Genomic DNA, 19,607 nt, shown 5'->3' with positions numbered 1-19,607 from the left:
ACCCTAACCCGGCTCATTTTTTTCGATTACACACGGGTTGGGTCGAGTCAAGCCGGGTTGACCCGTTTTGCCAACCCTAGTGGCATTGGTGGAAGTTAAACCGAGGTGTTTTCCTACCCACTCAGCTCCATTGCACCAATTTATATATTGTAAAAACCCGAATTTAAAAATTAAAACAATGGAGTCACCACCAATTTTATTTAAATGAAAAAATTGGAAAATCTTTTGTCGCAAACTGGTCTTTTAAAATTTTTATATCAAGGTTCAGGAGTCTAATTATGCACAGGAAATGGTGGAAACTTAATCCTACTGCACCCCTGACACATCCGTTTAAAAACGGTTAACTTAAATTAATTGTGATTATTTTGGAAGAATAGAAATAATTTATTAAACTTTATTTTAGCTTGACGGAAAGAGTTCCGCTCTGACGTATCCTCAGGTGCAGTGAGGAATTCAAAGCTACGTCATTCTTGGAAAATATTTGTGTACTAGTAGGTTTTAATTTTTGAAAATAATTTTAAAGAAATTCATTTTAAAGGCTTCGTATTATCAAGTTATCACAATTAAAACAACCCGAAAAATACTATGAGATTAACAAGCCATCACAGCTAAATTAATCCTTGATTAGGAAAATAAATAAATTAATACAAAATAATAATTTAAAACTAGCTTAGGTCATCAAGTTGTCACAACCAAAATGACCTAAAAAAATTATGAGATTAACAAGCTGTCGCGACAAAATTGATCCTTGATTAAGTTTCTAAACTACATAAAAAAAATTCTAATGAAACAAATAAAGAGCACAAAAATATACAAAAGTAATAAATAATTATAAGAAAATTTCTAATAAAACAGAAAAAGAGCATAAAAAAGCATGTAAATAAATAGACAATTATAAATTAAAAACTAAATAAAGAGCATAAAAATTAGACAATTATAAGTTAATAAAGAAAATAAAGTGCATGAAAAAACATACAAAAATAAACAATTGTTAACTTAATTTTTCTTAAGATAATAATTGAAAGAGAAAAAAATGTGTTCATAACGTAATTTTTTTGTTTTCTTTTTATTTTATTTTATTTTTTGTATTCTTGTATTATTTTTTTAATATTTGAAACAAAATTGAATGTTCACACGTATCATTAATGGGTTTTATTCAAAAGAAAATAAATAATAAGATAGTGCGTTGCACGGGTAAGTATACTAGAAAGTTCAAAACGAGAGTATACTAGAAAGTTATATATGCAAAAGCCAACTGTGCTGGTTCTTTCAGCTGTCTCAGATCTCAATACCAGTGTTTGTGAGCAGAAGGGGCAGTTTTGTCCAATAATATAATTTAAAAGAATATGACCCAAAGGAGAATAGTAACAAACGCTAGCCGAACCAAAATATTAGGGGCTACTGGATTCGATCCACGCCTCTCTTTGAGTTGAGCCCAGTGTTTGTGTTTGTCTGTTTGTGTGAATTACTGCGCGTCACAGTCTCTCTATCTTTTTGCAATCTTCATGCATTATGCAAACCAGATTCTGATTCATTCCGATTCCCCGTTTGTTTCCCGAGAAATTTTCTGAAACCACGATGCTGATGGATTGGATTCAACGACTCAGCTTACTTGACTGGCACCATGAATCTTACCCCGTCTACCAGGATTTCTACCTTCTCCCCTTCTTCGCTCTCTTCTTCCCCTCCGTGCGCTTCTTGCTCGACAGATTCATTTTCGAGGTACCTTCTCTTCCTCCATTTTTGTACGCATTTTCTTAAAGATTCTATTTTTTAACTGTTTTTTTTTTTCTCTTTTCGTAACTTTTGTGGCGTGTTTCATGGATTATTATGAACCGATTAATCGAGATTTTTGTTTTGTTTTGTTTTGTTTTGTTTTTTTGTTTATTTATTTTTTTTGCTTCCTTTGTATGCCAGTCGTTGAGTAGCAATTAGATTTGTGAACATCGGTTTTTTTCATAATTCTGGAATGCCATTGGCTTAAAACTTCAAACTTTATATTCCTGATACGTTTTAAATTTTCCTTTTTAATACGCAAATAGTGCCTTTGACTTTATAATCTAACGTGATAGTTGAATTTTGCACAAATTTGGAGTATATAAATAGGTGTGAGCATTTGTGTGATTAAAAAGGTTGTTTCTATAGCGTCACCATTAACACAGTTTGGGTGTAAGACTAATCACTGTTGGGGCATCAACCTAGCCTGGCCACAAGATGATTCAGGCTGATTTCGAATCCCTGAAGTCCACCTACGTAGAGATCAGCCATATCTCGTGCTTTAACATTACCATTTTAGTCTTCTCTTTTGTGACCTCCCCCCCCCCCCCCCCCCCCCCCCCCCCCCCCTCAATTACTTTAATTATCAGTCATTAGATCTTATAATAATACCGTGTCTTCTGTCTCCTATAGTGTTGCCTGAACTGTTTGGTATAATGGATTTATAGGAAGTATCGTGTAACTTGAACATTTAAAAATAAAGCAATATCTGGATGCATCAGTATTTTTTTTTCGCGTTTATTTTTCTTATGCATAGATGGAAGAACTACTTTTAAGTCTTTATGTAGTTGTAAGTGATTTACATTCCTACTGTATATAATTTTGGAAATAATATAAGCTTTTTTTTCTTTTCCTCTCTGCCAGAAATTAAATAATACATATTTCTTTTCAATTTCGAAGTCTTAGTTTGCTATCAGTTTTTGATTATGCCAAAACTACCCTTTGTTGGGTCCATTTGGTGGACAGGATTGCGGAGGTAGGATAGGGCAGGATAAGTTGTCATATTTTACTTTATCCATTGTTTGTTGAACACATGGGATATGATAATCCCAAGATGGGGCTTGGGTAGAATTCGACAAGTTAGGGTAGGAAATTCTTCTTCCAAACCTAACTGTCTGCCTCCTTACATAGTTGTCAATAGCAGTTAGCGGCCGGTAGCGGCCGACCCCGAAAATGGTATAGCGGTGTAGCGGGTAGTGGTATTACCGCTACGGTGAAGTATTAATTCCACATATATTATACTAACAGTCAAGAAACGAGGCAATACTGCTTTTAGTAATAATGCTCAAACATAAGAAGTCACACAAAATCAAACACATAATTCCACAATCAATGTCAAATACAAGGAACATAAAGGAAGGATCCAAAATTAAACACAACTGAACAATAAAATTGTCAAATAGTCAAGTACAAGAAGTGAACTAATAAAGAAAATCATCATCATCTCCGGATTCTCCATCAAATTCCAACATAGGAGTGGTGTAGCGGTGTAACAGGTAGACGTATTGCTGCTACGCTACGCCGCTACCTTCCGCTACGGCCAATGTCGCGTAGCGTCGCGGTTTGTAGCGGCCGACCGCCGCTACCCGCTACGGTAGCAGTTTAGCGGCGCTACGGGCCGCTACTGACAACCTAGCCTCCTTAAGCTTCCATAAGAACACGATAGCTAGTCTTGCCACCGCCACTCTACTACCATTGCCACCGGCTCTCCATCACCGCCATCATCAACCGCTAGCCAACACCACTATCGTTGCCATCATCACCACAGACCTGTAGCCACCACCAGCATCACAAACCGCTGCAACCATGGCATGCATGTTTGGAAAAAAATTTCATTAATTTTCAGCAAACAACAAATCTCTAACTTTATCCAAATATTATTACCTACATAAAAGTTGGCAATCAATTTAAAACTTATTTTTAAATTTTTTTTGGGTAAAGGTATACTTTTTTTATTTTGTAAGTTATTTTATATGTTGTAATATATTTTATTTAAAATTATGACTTATATTTAAAAAAAATAAAATTAAAATAGGAACTAATCTACAAATAAGTCAAAAGAAAAAAGTTTAATATCAATTTTAAAAAATAATATAAAATTATGTTATAAAGGATATTTATGTCTATTTATATTATATCTCGACTCTATCTAGTTCCCTACAAATACGAGATAGGACAACATAATCATATCAGACCACTTATCTAATGCACATTAAACATGAGACAGGATATGAGCTTATTAGGCGCTTATCATTTCCTACTCTTATTCCACCCTCTCATCTTATCTGCCTTTATCTTGTCCTGTCCACCAAATGAACCCTTTATGTAGTTGTAAGTGATTTACATCCCTACTGTATATAATCTTGGAATTAATATAAGCTTTTCTTTTCTTTTTCTTCTCCATTACTTGTTTGTCTATGCCAGAAATGAAACAATAAATATTTATTTTCAATTTTGATGTCTTAGTTTGCTACCAATCTTTTATGATGCCAAAAATACCCTTTGCTGTGTTATGGTCATTCTCTACTTTTATAAATTTCTTTAGATTTTTTCTGGTTATATTTATTCAACCTGAAGTGAATGACATTTACAGAAAATGGCTGGACGATTGATTTTTGGTAAGGGACATGCGATGCTGGACTGTGAGACAGATGAGAGAAGAAAGAAGATTAAGAAATTTAAGGAATCAGCCTGGAAATGTGTTTATTTTCTATCAGCTGAGATTCTTGCTTTGTCTGTAACTTATGATGAACCTTGGTTTACTAATACAAGAAATTTTTGGGTGGGGCCAGGGAATCAGGTCTGGCCAGATCAAAAGATTAAGTAAGATTATTTCTTCACATGCCCAATAATTGTGGTTATTCAGTTGCAATGTTTAATCTATTTTTGTAATCACTTGTCCTTTAGATGAATTTTTTATTAAACTTAAGTTCGTTGATAGAGTAGTACCCTTTTAACATTTCAGGTTGAAATTGAAGGCAGTCTATATGTATACTGCTGGATTTTATTCATACTCCATTTTTGCTTTAATATTTTGGGAAACAAGGCGCTCTGACTTTGGGGTATCCATGGGTCATCATGTTGCAACTGTCATTCTCATTGTGTTGTCTTACATTTTTAGGTATGTTTTCGTTGACTTCTGTCTGTTTTGTCATCCTAGATTTTTTGTGATGTTTAATGACTTTTTTTCAATATTATTTTGTAATTGTTAAATTTGTCTGAATTCTTTATTAAAAGAGTTGAATGTGTGAAGTCCTTCAAATGTCTCAGTTGTTTCATTTAACTAATGTCATTTTTCATGTTGACCTCATCGATAAGAGATATGTCATATAAGGAATTTTATTAACTTACTCGGTCTTAATGGAAACAGAAGGTGAAATAACATTTTAAAATTTTAAGCAACCTTTTTAACTACACACACACAATAGAGGGGGGGGGGGGGGGGGGGGGGGGGGGGGGGGGAGAGAGAGAGAGAGAGAGAGAGGGTGAAAATTGTGGACCAAATGTCCACACGTTCTATTTTATTTCAATATACTTCACTATGATAATGTTCTATTACAGTATTGTGTTTCTCTTCTATGTTTAATACATTCAGGTTTGCTCGTGTTGGATCAATTGTTTTAGCACTTCATGATGCTAGTGATGTGTTTCTGGAGATAGGGAAAATGTCCAAATACAGTGGTGCTGATACATTGGCTAGCTTTACATTTATTCTATTTGTTTTATCTTGGATCATATTGCGCCTCATTTACTACCCATTCTGGATTCTTTGGAGCACAAGGTTTGTATTAATTCAGTTTCCAATTTACATTATATTTCCTTCTGTTCTCTGTTATATTTTCTGGTCTTCACGTGTTCTTTATGAGGCTTCAAATCTAACCGTAGTACACTCTGAAAGGACGACGACCCCTTGTTGCTCTTCAGATTCAAAAAGCTGTGATCTTTTGCTGAGATTTACACTTTTTTCTCCATACGTTCTTAACAAAATGGAAGCTTTACTGGTTTAGTATTTTTGTCCCATAAATTTTCTCTTATTTCTCGCCTCTTTGATTTTTCATGATAACAGCTAGCTTTTTATGTATACTGGTGCCTTTAACTAAAATTAAATGCTTCTAGAATCTTTTTGGCAATTTAGATTATTTATTGGGGAACAATGATTCAGTGCCTGATACTTTTGTCGAGCAGTTACAGTATCCATCCATGTCAATGCATGCATGTTATGCTCCAATACTTCATTACTCAAGTGAATACTTTAATCAATTGTAAATAGTACTGGAAAAGAAAAGAAAATAGATATATGTACTATTTTAAGAAAATTCTGAAGCCATTTTCTTGATTAGTTTCTCTAGAGGCTTTGTCAATTCTTGGCACTCTCTTCCTGGCCTTATCTCATTTAAAAAGTATTGTTTCACACCCTTTGGTTCTGATGACATCCAATTGCCATGGAGATTCTCATTTGGACTGCTTATCTGGCAAAATCTGATTGGATATTCTCTTCCTATCTGCATCATTAGATTTACCTCCGGATCATTGCATTGTTGTTTTTTATTTTTTTTTTCCCAGTCTCTGCGAGAATTGTCTCTAGCATTTTCAAATTTTGAATGGAAATGACATCAGGATTTATTTATATGGACTTATTGGCCTGTTCAACTGGTCTGATCGGTTGTTCCCATGTTCTTAAAGATGGATTTACTATATAATGCAGGTTTGCTTTTAAACCAAAAGTTAAGTGTGTTAGGGATTTGTAGATTTATCAACAATCCTTATTCTGAAAAAATTTGTCAATCCATCGATTTCATGCTCTGATGTTTAATACTGTCCATTATCAATTGTTCTTTTTAGTTATTACTAGACATGTTCATTTCTGACCTGTGAATATCAAAGATACAAGCAGTCACATATGACTGGGGTTATTAGTTTTCAATGTTTTGATTGGTTTGATGTAGAATTCATTAGAAAACATTTTGGAACTTCCATCAAGGAGATTTTTAGCTGTCTTGTCTGATCTGAATTGTAAAACAAAATTTGTCCACATGGGAAAGTTTCTAATTAAAGTTGCTGCACTAAAATTTTTGTTTCTGTCTCTAGAGAAATTTCAATAATTCAGTATAAGGAGTAATACTAGAGCTGTTCTTTGTTTATAAATCATTGCATTCCTTTTTCAATTGTTTTTCTTTCTTCTCTTTTTGTCAGCTATGAAGTTCTGCTCACCTTGGATAGGGAAAAGCACCGAGTGGATGGTCCAATATATTATTATGTATTCAATAGTCTTCTATACTGCTTGCTTGTTCTGCATATTTATTGGTGGGTGTTGATATTTCGGATGCTTGTCAAACAAATCCAAGCAAGAGGAAAAATTAGTGAAGATGTTCGATCTGGTAAGTTGAAAGGTGTATTCTGTGTGGCTTCCTGATGTAAGCTTTTGATCAAAAGAGCAATCTTTTCAAAAATTTGTTCCTGCTTTGTATCTGCATATAAGAAGACGAAAAAAGTAAGAATGTACTATGATTGTTGAAGTTTCGCCTAGAGTTATTGTCAACTCAGTCCGGAATATGGATTTATAGTGTAGGTTGAGTTGACTTTGCCTGGGTCATATAGTCTTTTCCTTTAATTCCTTCACACACAGTGGGGATACGGAAGGTATTAATTGACAAAAAATATGATGTTAGGACATCTTTGTGACATAATCACTTTGATGTGTTTATCATAGAATCAGAAATTAATTGTGTTATATTCAATCAATCACAATTGCTGTAGTTGCAGTAATTGCTTTAGTCTGTAAAGTTTTAACCTCAGTAGCAATTTGTATTGCTTAATATGAAATTTCTTTAATTGGTTATCTGACTGTTAACTGCTGCATTTTCTTTATGCAGATTCAGACGATGACGATGAACATGAAGATTGAGTAGGAAAGCAAGAGCATAATATAATCTTAAGGCTAAGGTGAATTTAGAACGTTGACAAGTTGTTTTACACCCTAGACATAATGATCATAGTCATATTTTAATAATATCAAATTGTCCATATTTTATTTTGTAAAAAAGTCAAATTATTTATAACTAAATTGTAAACTAAAGCAGCTTATCAAGTTTTTTCTACTAATAGTTCATTCTAACAATTAAAGCTTATAGGAAACTTCACAAAGAAAATGGTTTAAGCCTTTACCTCTTTCTCTCTCTCTTTCAATATGCGTTTTGAACTTTTGTGTAATCTTTTGTGCTAGCATAACCTCATGGTACTCTAGCATTTGAGGCAAGATAAATAATTTAAATTTCATGTTTCTTAGGTGTTGAGATACAGAGAAATCAATAATGAGACCAACTGCATCAGTTTGCAATCAATTATGTATCAATGGCCTTTGTTACAACCCTTAATTTAAGGGAGATGCTGTTTGGTTTTATTTCTTGCAGATGAAGTGGTTAGCTTCAAGCTTCTTCCGTGCCTTTGGCCACAGTGCTAATCATTTTCAAATCTTCTTTCAAATTGAAGGGGATTGTATTTATACTGATTTGAGTTCAGACTTGGGAGCTGATTTAAAAGGCAGCAGATGCAGAGAATTTTCAATCTTCTAAACTATTGGTCTTATGCAGCTCACCTCCTCAATATTAGGTCTGCGGCCTGACGTTTTGTTATGATATTTTGACTTGCTTGAATAAATGCCCTCAATTACTCATTCCAATTGCAAGCGTGAAGGAATATGACCCCGAATTTTTTCTTGGTTTTCATTTATTGAAGAAGAAAATTGTTAGACTTGGTTGTCACATATCATTGTGGTACTGGTCTTGTTCCACGTATTGTTGATTTGGAGGTTTTTGTTATAATTCTTATTCAGAAAAGAAAAACAAAATGTCTATTATATTGTTTTGCCAGTTGATTCCAATAATACCTCGGGCTTAGAAAGTGGCTTTTGTTAGTGGTTCCAATTTAAAATAAATAATAAAATTAAAAAATTGGAGGTTTACCATGGTTTATGTCAACAAGCTTGCAGAGAAATCTTGGCAATGGCAAGTATCATTCACCCGATCACTTATTGACACGTACATACCTTGATGTGTTAGTAATCTTGACTTTTAATATTCTGTTATATACGATAACCCTTATTCGGAAGCTATTATTTGCGTTTAGGCTTCAACCAAATGATTTGAAGGCATCTCATCACTATTCACCAATATCTTAGCTTTCCCTCACATCATCATATTATTGTTCTTGCTTCGTCCGCAAAGAACTGAATAGGGGAGAAGGAACCTATTCTTCGAACAGGCATGCCTTCTTTAAATCATCTCCTTCAACACCAATCGCCTCCTTCATCTTTTTCACAACCATGGAGGATTTGAACATTCTTGCCGCAGATTGTGTTGTCGTATCATGCTGCTGCCAGTGCTTGATGCTGCAAATTCTTGTATTTGTGTTGCTGAAGCTTCCCTGCAAGCTGGTGAGGAAAATAAGAGAATATGCTAAGAAAAAGCTCCCTCAAACGAAGAGAAATGATAAAGTGACGCAGAGAGAAATCGGTTCTTACAAAGATGTTTTTGTGAGAATTCATGAACAATCTTTTAGAACTCAAGCAGAGATGGCACTAAAAGATGATGCAGGACACAATTGTGGTTGTTGTATGGATGAGGTTGAAAAGGTGATGCAGGAGTTTTATAAGAAAGGAGAGTTTGCATTTGGAAGCTTTTGGGGTAGAAAGGGGTGGGGTGTTCCTTCAATTGTCAATGATCATAATGACGATAGTTTTGTACGATATAAAATCATTAATTTAGTTGGATCCTTAAGCTGTGAATAAAATTGCCACATATATGTTATGATGAGCTGCTCTGAAGTCTGGCCTCGAATTTGGTCCCATAGAATACCATGATTTATATCAATATGGCCCATAGATCTGGTTTTACAAATCTCTTTTCCCTAGAAACTGTCCTTTGCATTTTCATAATTTCTCTAATAAGCTCATACGAGTTTGTAGTTGTACATTTTGTACCCATAAAACAAAAGTTTCGTACCAAAAAAAAATAAAAAAATAAAGATTTGTGTACCTGTCATCTGCAAGCGTGGCATTGTAAGACATACCAAATTAGTATTTTGTCTCTTGTACAAAAATGAAAATAATAACAAAAATTTAGTATTTTGTTTTTTCATTTAACAGTTGAAAAATATTAAATACTTTTAATGCAATGATAAGTTATATAGGTTTGCTGAAATATTTTTTAAATATTTTCTTACAAATTAAGCTTTCTTTTTTCACATCAAAATATTATCATTTCTCAAGCTGCCGGAGATAATTTTATCTCCGGTTACTAAATCATAACCGTAAAGATCGATCAATGGTGATAAAGGAAGAGAGAGAAAAAGGAAATCATAACCATTCAAAAGTGAATCAATAAATATAAGGAAATAAATAATTAAAACGACGTAGTTTTGGTGTGGCCGGAGATAAACTTATCTCAAGCAGCTTGAGAAATATTTTTCCCATATATATATATATATATATGGGTTTGTTTTTTCTAAAGTTACTTTAGATAACTTTATCTAATGTTCATCGAAACGACGTCGTTTTGGGACGGAAATCATTGTGTTTTTGTAATTTTAATTTATTTAAGAGTTATATTAGTCTTTATCATTCTAATTTTGTAACCCCAAAACGACATCGTTTCGACGAACATTAGACAAAGTTGTCTAAAGTAACATTAGATACTTTTTTTCCAATATATATATATGAGGAAGGTTATACTTACAACCTTTTTTTGTTTATAACATTTCACAACCATATCTTAACCGTTGATTTCCGCCAATCAACGATTGTCATTTATTGCGAATTAATAATTAATTAATAAATTTTATTTGCGAAAATCTTAACCGTTAATTGACGGAAATCAACGGCTAAGATATGGTTGTAAGAAGTTGTAAACGAAAATAGATTGTAAGTATAACATTTCCCTTATATTGTTTTTCTCTCAAACAAAATAGTTAACACATAATCCAAACAATTATTGATAATCCAAACGAAACATCATTTTTAAACCACTTTTTAGTTAACATATCTAAACATAAAGTTATTTTTATTATAATCCATTTCATATAAAAAATTAATTATACATATAATCTATGATGCACGGACACTGACACAGGACATGAGACACGACACAACATGCCGACACGTTAATTCCAAAAAATGTCATTTCGACACGTTGAGACACATTTTAATATTAAATAATATTTTTAATATATATAATACAATTTATATTTAATACATATAACAGCCCATAATAAGTCATATAATCAATCAAATATTCAAATTTTATAATATAGATATAAACAAACAAAAAATTCGTACCTTATTAGTTTTTCATGTCAAATTTCATAACAGAAAAAAATTGATTTATAAATTATTTGTTTATGTTTAATTAATAAATTAAAAGTAAGACCTAAAAAAAAAACATGTTGGATGCGTGTCTGAGAGTTGACTGCGTGTTGAAAAAATGTGTCGGAACGTGTCGAAGAGTTGATCACGTGTCTAAAAATGTTGAAGTGGCGCATGGGATTAGGAATATAATTGTAAGCCACAGATTAGTAATTATTGTTGAAGTGCATACTCATTTTCTTCTTTTAGATCGAAATGATGTAGTTCCAATTCACTATGTCGTAAGCCACATATGATGTTCAGTAGTTGTCGAGATCCTTGGTGAAAAATGCTTCTTTTCTTGTTTAGGCACCGACAAGAAACACAAGCAAAAAGGGAAAAAATGAAAACCAGTTCCGTCGGGGGGGGAGGGGGAGCAGAACTGGTTGGAGGAGAAAAAAGAGTTTTGCTGGAGGGTGGGGGTGGAACTCAAACCCGCTGGGCTCCCCCCGCGAAAGACCCACAATGGTAAACTATATCAACCCAATATCAAATTGGGATATTAAGGGGTAAAAGATCCCAAATGGGTCAAAGAGCCTAAGTTTAGACACAAAAATAGAGCCATCCTCGGTCCTCCTTTTTCAAACACCCAAAGAAGCCATTTTTATGAGGCAAAAAATCTTGAAATTCATAGATGGAGCTAGGGTTCATCAAATCAAGAAGTTCCAAAGCCAAAACCACTTAGAATCTCATTCTTAGTAAAGTCCATCTTATTTTCGATCAAGAATATTTGTGGAGAAATATCTTCACCTTCAAAGTTTAGGTGGATTTTCAGATTTTTGGTGTTTGGGGAGTTTTCGAGTGCATTGGAGCTTGGGTTTAGCTTCTCCTAGCATTCTAAGGTTATTCACGATAAGTTTCCACCATTCAACTCATGTTTTCAAGGATTTTTAAAGAATCTAGGATTTTATGTATATAAATTTATAAAATTTTGATGTTGGGTGATTAGATGATGGAATGGTATAGCTCCGTTTGTAAAATATGTTTAGGATTGTTTCTTGATAAAGAAAAAAAATTAAGAAACCACCACTTGAACCAATTTTGAAAAATTGTTCATGAACCTATGAAGGAATTTCGAAAATTCTGTTTGATGTGGGATTTTGATGGATTATGTAACAACCCGTCAATTAAAATGTGACACACTTGGGTGATTATAACACCTCGTAATTCTAAAACACATAATTATGGTTAAAATATGGATTAAAGGGTAAGATTAGTAAAAATCCTGAATTCTGAGTCAAAACACGTAAAAAAGGTAAAATAAATAAATTGCCAAACACGTAACCGTAGGAAATGAAATGTGAGTAGAAGGTCTCAAATGGGAAAACTAACCCTGGAAATGGATTTAGAACGAAAAATTGAATGGTTAGGAAAATTTCTGGAAAATTGATGAATAGTATTTTTACCAGTTAAAAATATAGCGGCATAGTTGTACCAAAAAGCGTGTCGAGTGAATTTTGAGCTCTAGGCTTGGAAATAAGTTGGAAAAAGTATATAGCAATAAGATTTATGATTTCTGATGGAATTGATTGAAATTAGGGTTTTTGGAAAAGCGTGCCCACAATGCACATAACAGCTTAAAACTGTGATTTCACCGAACGACCGGAAAAATCCGGATTCATCTACTCAAGGAAAATTAAAGGACCCACTCCACTTCTAAATAGTCTAGGAATTAATTGGAGTTTAGTGGTTTAAGCGGAGATTTGAATTAATTTGAATTGCACGAGGTAGCAGTAAGACCCACTCCACTTAAGTTATAACATGACACAAGCACTATTCATCATCTTCCTCCCTCCCTTCTCTCTTGAACCAGCGGCCTACCCCCTTCATTGTGCAAGTTTTCCTTTGATTTTTCCTCCACCAAATCTCCACCAAAATCAAAGTTCCACTACATGAAAATTTAAGTAAACATCCATTCAAACCCAACCATGATACTCCCAAGCCTTGAAACTCACTAATTTGGGGGGAAAATTGGACCCATGCCCACGGTTTTGTGAAGAAAAAAGGGTGTTCTTGGTGTTGGTTGATCAAGCCATTGCTTGAGTATTATGTGGAGGAGTCTTAGGCCTTAATCCTTGGTAAGTTTCAACACTTTTCATTAGATAATTTGGTTGATTGATTTCATGAACCCTAAGCTATGTGTTTGTGGAATGATGTGATTTGGGGACCTCAAATTGAAAAAGTGTATTAGATAAATATGTCTTAGAATGATGTTTTATGATGATTGAGCTCATAAAATTTATTGAGGAAAAATATGATAACTTAGGCAAATTTTGTGGTTGATATTCATGACTTTGTAAATGGAGATTGTGGTGTGATTGCATAATTGAGTTGTGGAGTAGTTGTATGGGTTAATTATAGGTTGTATGGTGAAATTGAAGTGTGGAATTGAATTGAATATCCCTTGGTATGTTCACATGCATAATTCGGCCAAGTGAGGAAAAATGGGGGAGGATGTTGTAAAATTCGTGTAATTGGTGTTGTGAGGATTTGAACCAAGTTTAAATAAGTTGTGGGTTGGTGTGATGCATATGAATTGGAAGCTAAATCATTGGATGAGTGTGGATTATGAATTCGGCCTAGAAGAGGAATTTTAAGGAAAATGGTCTTGAGTTATAATTGAATGGAATTAAGGACTTGAATTGGTGTTGTGGTGGGCTTGGGAAACCATGGGAACATTGTAATAAAACTAACAACATGATTGTGTAATTGGGCCTTAATGGTCGAACCCTACGTGTGGGAGTGAGGGAGTGTTTGCTTTGTAATTCAGCTTGATTTGCAATTGAATTGATGATCCTATGTATGATCATTGTAGGTTACCTCCCACGGACGTAATCCTTGAGGTAAGTATTTATGTCAAATTGCATGAATGCTAGAATGACCAAGTGAGTGGTGTTTATATGGTTCTAATGAACGCGAGAATGACCTTGTGTAGGCATTTCTGGGTGGACTGAGTATTGTGTAACTTGCATTGGAGCTACCTAGCTTGAGAGTTTCAATAAGGTAATCTCTTGGTATTGGGATTAATCCCCTTGTGTTCTTCACCATGCTAATTGGGGTAGTGGTTGGAGGTGTATGTCAATGATGTGATTATAACGTACTCATGCATATATATATATATATATATACATATATATATATATATATATAGGGACAGGATCATCTTACACCGGTGTAAGAATAATAAGTCTTATACTAGATCTTAACCATTGATTTTCTGCATCTAACGATTAAGATTTATTAGGTCTTACTCATTAATTAATTTTTAATTTCCAATAAATCTCAACCGTTAGATGCACAGAAATCAACGGTTAAGATTTGGTGTAAGATTTATTATTCTTACACCGGTGTAAGTTGATCATATCCCATATATATATATATATATATATATATATATTGGGTACATAGGATGTACCATATCTCTTACCAGTGGATAGATTGCATTATGACGTTACAGACTTCCACCAGATAGGTCTCCGTGAGGGAGTTTCAGTTTTCTTGGGGCCATAGAGCTGTTATCCGTTGAAGAGCACTCTAAGAATGTCTCGGGTGTATTGGATGGAGAGTGCCTTGAATGATGTTCTTGGATGAGAGCCCGTAGGCTATATGTCGAGGCCAATAGGCCGGATGTTGCTTGGTTTTGGCTATGACCATTCTAGCTTCATCGTATGTTTTCTCCCTATGCATCTCTATTTCTCTAAATCCCTTGCTATATCCCTTTTTGGTTGTTATGACTCATTATTGTACATTTATATCTGAGTGAGCGACTGGGTGGAGTGAGCTCCAGAACCTCTGGGTTACAGAGATATATTCGTATATCTCACCCCGTGTTGGGGCATTATTTCAGGTGGTTGTAGCGGGACATGAGCCATGGGAAAGAGGCTCACAGGATGAGCTTATGGAGTTAGAGTACATTTTTCTTTTTGAGGCCACTTTTGGCATAGGTTAGACTTAGAGCATGAACATTGTATATTGCATTAGGGATATACATCTTGTCATATTTGTTCACGCTTCATTTTGGCTAAGTTTAGTTGATGATTTATTTTGTTGTATTTGGAGGTACTTTCATGTATTTATATTTACCATTTGGAAAATTGTAATTTGATAATTATGGACCTTGTGTAATATTGCAAAGCATGTATGTGATGAAAGGGCAATAGGCCTATTTTAGGTTATGATTCATATGCAAGTTGTTAAGAATGCATGCAATTGGATAATGTGATTGTAATGAGTTTAAGTTTTGATAAAGTAAATAATGGATTGTAAATGGATGGAAATATTGTAAATTGTTGTGGGTTGTGTAACACCCCGTTCTAGAACCGGTTTGTTATCATTACGTACGGCATTAAACGCAGTTACAAACACCAAATTGAATTAAAATACGGATAAATTTTTTGCCTTTTTTTATTTATAAACTCTTTTGATTAAATCAATTCCGTACTTAAAACAATTCCCATAAGGTGAATGTAACTTAACTACATGTGGAATTATTACTGTAGGTCTCACTTTTATTGCTTTTAGAATCTAAACGCATCCACCCTTTATTTATTTAAGAAATTCCTATTCTACTCTTATGGTCTCCATTTTTTCAACATATTATAGGATTTTTCATTAGTTACGCGTGGGTTCAAACCGCGCTCAAATCGGAGCACCGTAGCCCAAGCTACGCATTTTCTAAGAAAATAGGTGCTGAAATTTCCAGGACCCCCACGCCCATAGCGTGAATCTCACGCTCATAGCATGAGCAGTCAGAGAGGTTGGCGCTCCTAGCGCCACTGTGGCGCCCTCAGCTCCAATGTTACTACCTCTTACTGGAAGTTGGCGCCCTTAGCGCCAGTGTGGCGCCCATAGCGCCACACAACAGGTCTGGGTGCCGAAAATAGGGCAATTTGACCTACCTATGATGTTTCATCCATAACTTTAGTTATACTTATCCAAATTATACAATCGTGGTCTCTATGGAAATCTAAGAAATTTATCTACAACTTCCATTAAGACACAAGGGTCCAAATCTATCATATAGGATACGAAAATTGGACAAAAAGACGGAATATCTTTACTTTTACTTGGATTTTCAACCTAAAGGTCTTATTTCACGTAATTGACAATCATATAATTCTTTCAATATATAAATTCTAGTATTTCAAAGTACTCATACACTAAGAGAAGCACGCATACCATTTCATCATACATATGTCCCCATCAATTACAAAATCAGGGGACTTAGCTACCAAAAGAACTATGATCAACCCCTTGGCTCTCAACAACAAAAGAGGCACCAAAGGAGGTGAGTATAGGCTAAGTCCATCCAATAAAGCATGATATACAAATGACAATCGGCTTTTAACTATAAGTCCTATACATGGTATTTCTACATGTCATGTATAATCCCAAAAAATGCAACATCTTCATGCATCTACTAATCCAAATATGGCCACTTGCCACTGGAGGCTCCTGCAGCATCCTTTCCTGAAAGGGGGTCCCCACAACACGGGGTGAGATATACGAATATATCAAAGTAAACCAGGGGTCCTCGGAGCATCTCTCCACCCCATAGTTCAATATAAGTGTAATAACAATAACAATAATAATGCAATAAATACATATCCATGCAGTGTGTAAACAACATCTCCAGGAGAAATCCATCGAGCTCTCAAGCTGTCTAAGGATACTCAGATGCAAATAGTCCTACTGGCCAGCTAAACTACTAAGTATGATTTACGCATCATCATCCAACATACCAATATAGGGAAACACCATCTTATGCCACACCAAAAGCATACCCATACGTATAACAAAGCATTAAACTATTTCATTGCATTTATATACATTATCACAACCACTACCCATTCAGGGCTTGGTGGAACAATCAAGGGAATTACACCCAAGGTCCGAAGGCTTACCTCAAAGCTTCAGTTAAACCTTTGTGCACCACCAACAGGTTCTACAACCAGTCAACTTTGATTTCAATTATAACTTGCAAAGTACACACCTACACCAAGGTGTCACAGCATCAATTATGCAATGCAATGAACATTTACATATCCATCAATACCACAACAACTCTACATTATAACCTAGCATGAGCTTACCTATTCCATAGAGCTAATCAAGCTCCATAGCTTGCTCCAATGGTTGGTCACTCAAGGTTGGTCCAAACGCCTCAATCCTAGACATAACATGGACACAATCAATAACCAACCAAGTAATGATTCAACAATGCAAGAAACTTCTCAAGCCCAAGCATGGAATTTTTGCAATTCTCAAGGTATAAACCAACGACTATCTAAGCTCATTTTCCCCGATTAAACGTCATTCCTAGCATTTTTCATAACATATACTAAGTCTCAATCCTCCTAGAACATAGCCAATCAACTCACATTATCATAAAACTCCAAAACACTATTCATCAAAACCTAAATCATGCAAAACTCAAGGAATTAGTGTGAAAGAGAGTGGAAAACTCACCACAATGGATCACACAACAAGGAATGGTTGTTCCTCAAGCTTCCATGAAGGTAGAAGCCAATAAATCCCTCAATTTCTCACATAGGTCGGATTTTTTGGAGGTTGAAATCTCACTCCACAAAGACTCCCACTCAAAACCAAGCTTTGATTGTGAAAGAGGGGAAGATTTGGAGTTAGTTAGGCTTTGGAATGGATGAATTTGGTTAAGGATTGCACAATCTAGGGTTTCCCCTTCTTTTTCTCTTCTCATTCTCTTCTTCTTCTTCTCCTCCTTTCTTTCTTTCTTCTCTGGCTACTCAACGGGTTGGGGAGGGAAAATGGGTTCTTTTTTTATTACATAGTCACTTAACATAAGTTAAGTGGGATCAAGTGGGTATTGGCTCATCTATCTATTCAACTACATTCACTACCAGACTTTACCCAAAAGTCTGCAATATTTTTCTAGGAATATTTCCACTTTCATTTTTATATTTTGGGTACTTTTGCCGGCACCCATTTACACCCCTTAATTTTCACTGAGTGCACTTTTTACCTCAGAAGTGACCCCAATTCACTTAATTAGGTCCTATACCTAATTTTACTCACTAATACATGCTTAATTATTTAATCACATTTAATTTACTAATTAATTAGGCTAGGGCTATTATAGGTTGTAAGTGCACTAAGGCATTGTTGGTCCTCGTGTGCCACCCTTGTCTATTAGGTACCCTTGAGGCATAAAAATACACTTTTGATAAAGTGGGATAGGTTGAATAAACAAAGGAGATGCCGTCGAAATTTATACTAAAATGGCAATTTTTAGGCTGACTTTTGGAGAACATATCTTCCTCCATAGAGGTCCAATAGGGACGTGTCATTCATCATTTTTAAGCTTGAGATGTCATTTATGTTGTGTCAAAATTTGATAGCATTTGAAGCTGTGTAGCGACCAGTAGATGTGTTTGAGTGGAGACTGCCCAAATAGCCCTACACATGGGGGCTGTCAGGTCCGAGTTTTGAGAACATTATTTCTCCCTCAATTCTTACTAAATTAGGCCCATGATATTTAAAATTAAATATTAAGGTGTATAGTTTACTGTATAAAAATTTAAGAGCAATTGGTTGATTGTTTTGTCCAGAATCGCAGAAATAGTGAGGTATGTTTGGTATCCTGTTTGGGGTTGGCTGGCAGATTTGCTTGTCCAACTTCAAACGGTGATAACCAGAGCAAATGAGAACTTTATGAGGCGTGTGATATAACACCTCACATTTCTAAAACATATATTAATATATTAAATGTGAATTAAATGGTAGGATTAGTGAAAATCCTGAAGTTAAGGCCAAAATACAAAGAAAGGATAAAACAGAAATTAGCCAAACACGTACTCCTAAGAAGGTAAAATTGAATAGGAGGTCTCAGATGAGAAAACTAACCATGGAAATGGATTCAAAACGAAAAATTGAGTGGTTAGGCAAGTTTCTGAAAATTTGGTGAATAATATTTTTACCGGGTAAAAATACTGCGGTACAGTTGTATCGTAAAGCGTGCCGAATGAATTTTGAGCTCTAGGTTTGGATACAAGTTATAAATGGTATATAGGACTAGGAAATATGATTTATGGTGAAAACTGATGAAAATTAGTGTGTTTGGGAAAGCGTGCCCACGGTATGCATAACAACTTAAAACTGCGATTTCTCCGAACGACTGGAAAACTCCGGATTCATCAGACCAAGGGCAATTAAAGGACAATGATTAATGTTAAAAATTAGAGTTTCTAAATAGTTTATGAAATTATGGACGTTTAACGGAATATGCGAGAGATTTGAATTCGTTTAAAATCGCGTGAGGTGGCGGTGGGGCCCACCTCACTTAAGTGGACTTGGCCACATGGCAAGACACCAAAAATCAGAATTTTCTCTCTCTTTCTCCTCCCTAACAGTCGTGGCCTCCATTGAAGGGGAAGGAAGCTTTGCTTCAAAACTTCAA

At 34.9% G+C, this 19,607-nt stretch overlaps 2 protein-coding genes across 2 annotated transcripts; both read left to right on the top strand.

Moving 5' to 3' along the window:
- Positions 1-1,322: 1,322 nt before the first annotated feature.
- LOC133298763 (ASC1-like protein) lies at positions 1,323-8,688 on the top strand. Its single transcript, XM_061498101.1, has 7 exons — positions 1,323-1,722; positions 4,370-4,599; positions 4,742-4,897; positions 5,372-5,557; positions 6,970-7,154; positions 7,650-7,719; positions 8,187-8,688. The coding sequence occupies exons 1-6, from the start codon at positions 1,579-1,581 to the stop codon at positions 7,679-7,681; spliced, it is 933 nt and encodes a 310-aa protein (XP_061354085.1). The 5' UTR covers positions 1,323-1,578; the 3' UTR covers positions 7,682-7,719; positions 8,187-8,688.
- Positions 8,689-8,921: 233 nt separating this feature from the next.
- Positions 8,922-9,632, top strand: LOC133298762 (uncharacterized). The gene has a single exon (XM_061498100.1). The coding sequence runs from the start codon at positions 9,098-9,100 to the stop codon at positions 9,560-9,562; it is 465 nt and encodes a 154-aa protein (XP_061354084.1). The 5' UTR covers positions 8,922-9,097; the 3' UTR covers positions 9,563-9,632.
- Positions 9,633-19,607: the final 9,975 nt, after the last annotated feature.

This window comes from Gastrolobium bilobum, unplaced genomic scaffold (genome assembly GCF_033153095.1).
Source record: "Gastrolobium bilobum isolate Gb01-03AN ecotype WA unplaced genomic scaffold, APGP_CSIRO_Gbil_v1 utg26981, whole genome shotgun sequence".
NCBI lineage: Eukaryota > Viridiplantae > Streptophyta > Magnoliopsida > Fabales > Fabaceae > Gastrolobium > Gastrolobium bilobum.
The sequence above is the reverse complement of the archived record's forward strand: the minus strand, read 5'-3'. Positions and strand labels throughout refer to the sequence as shown.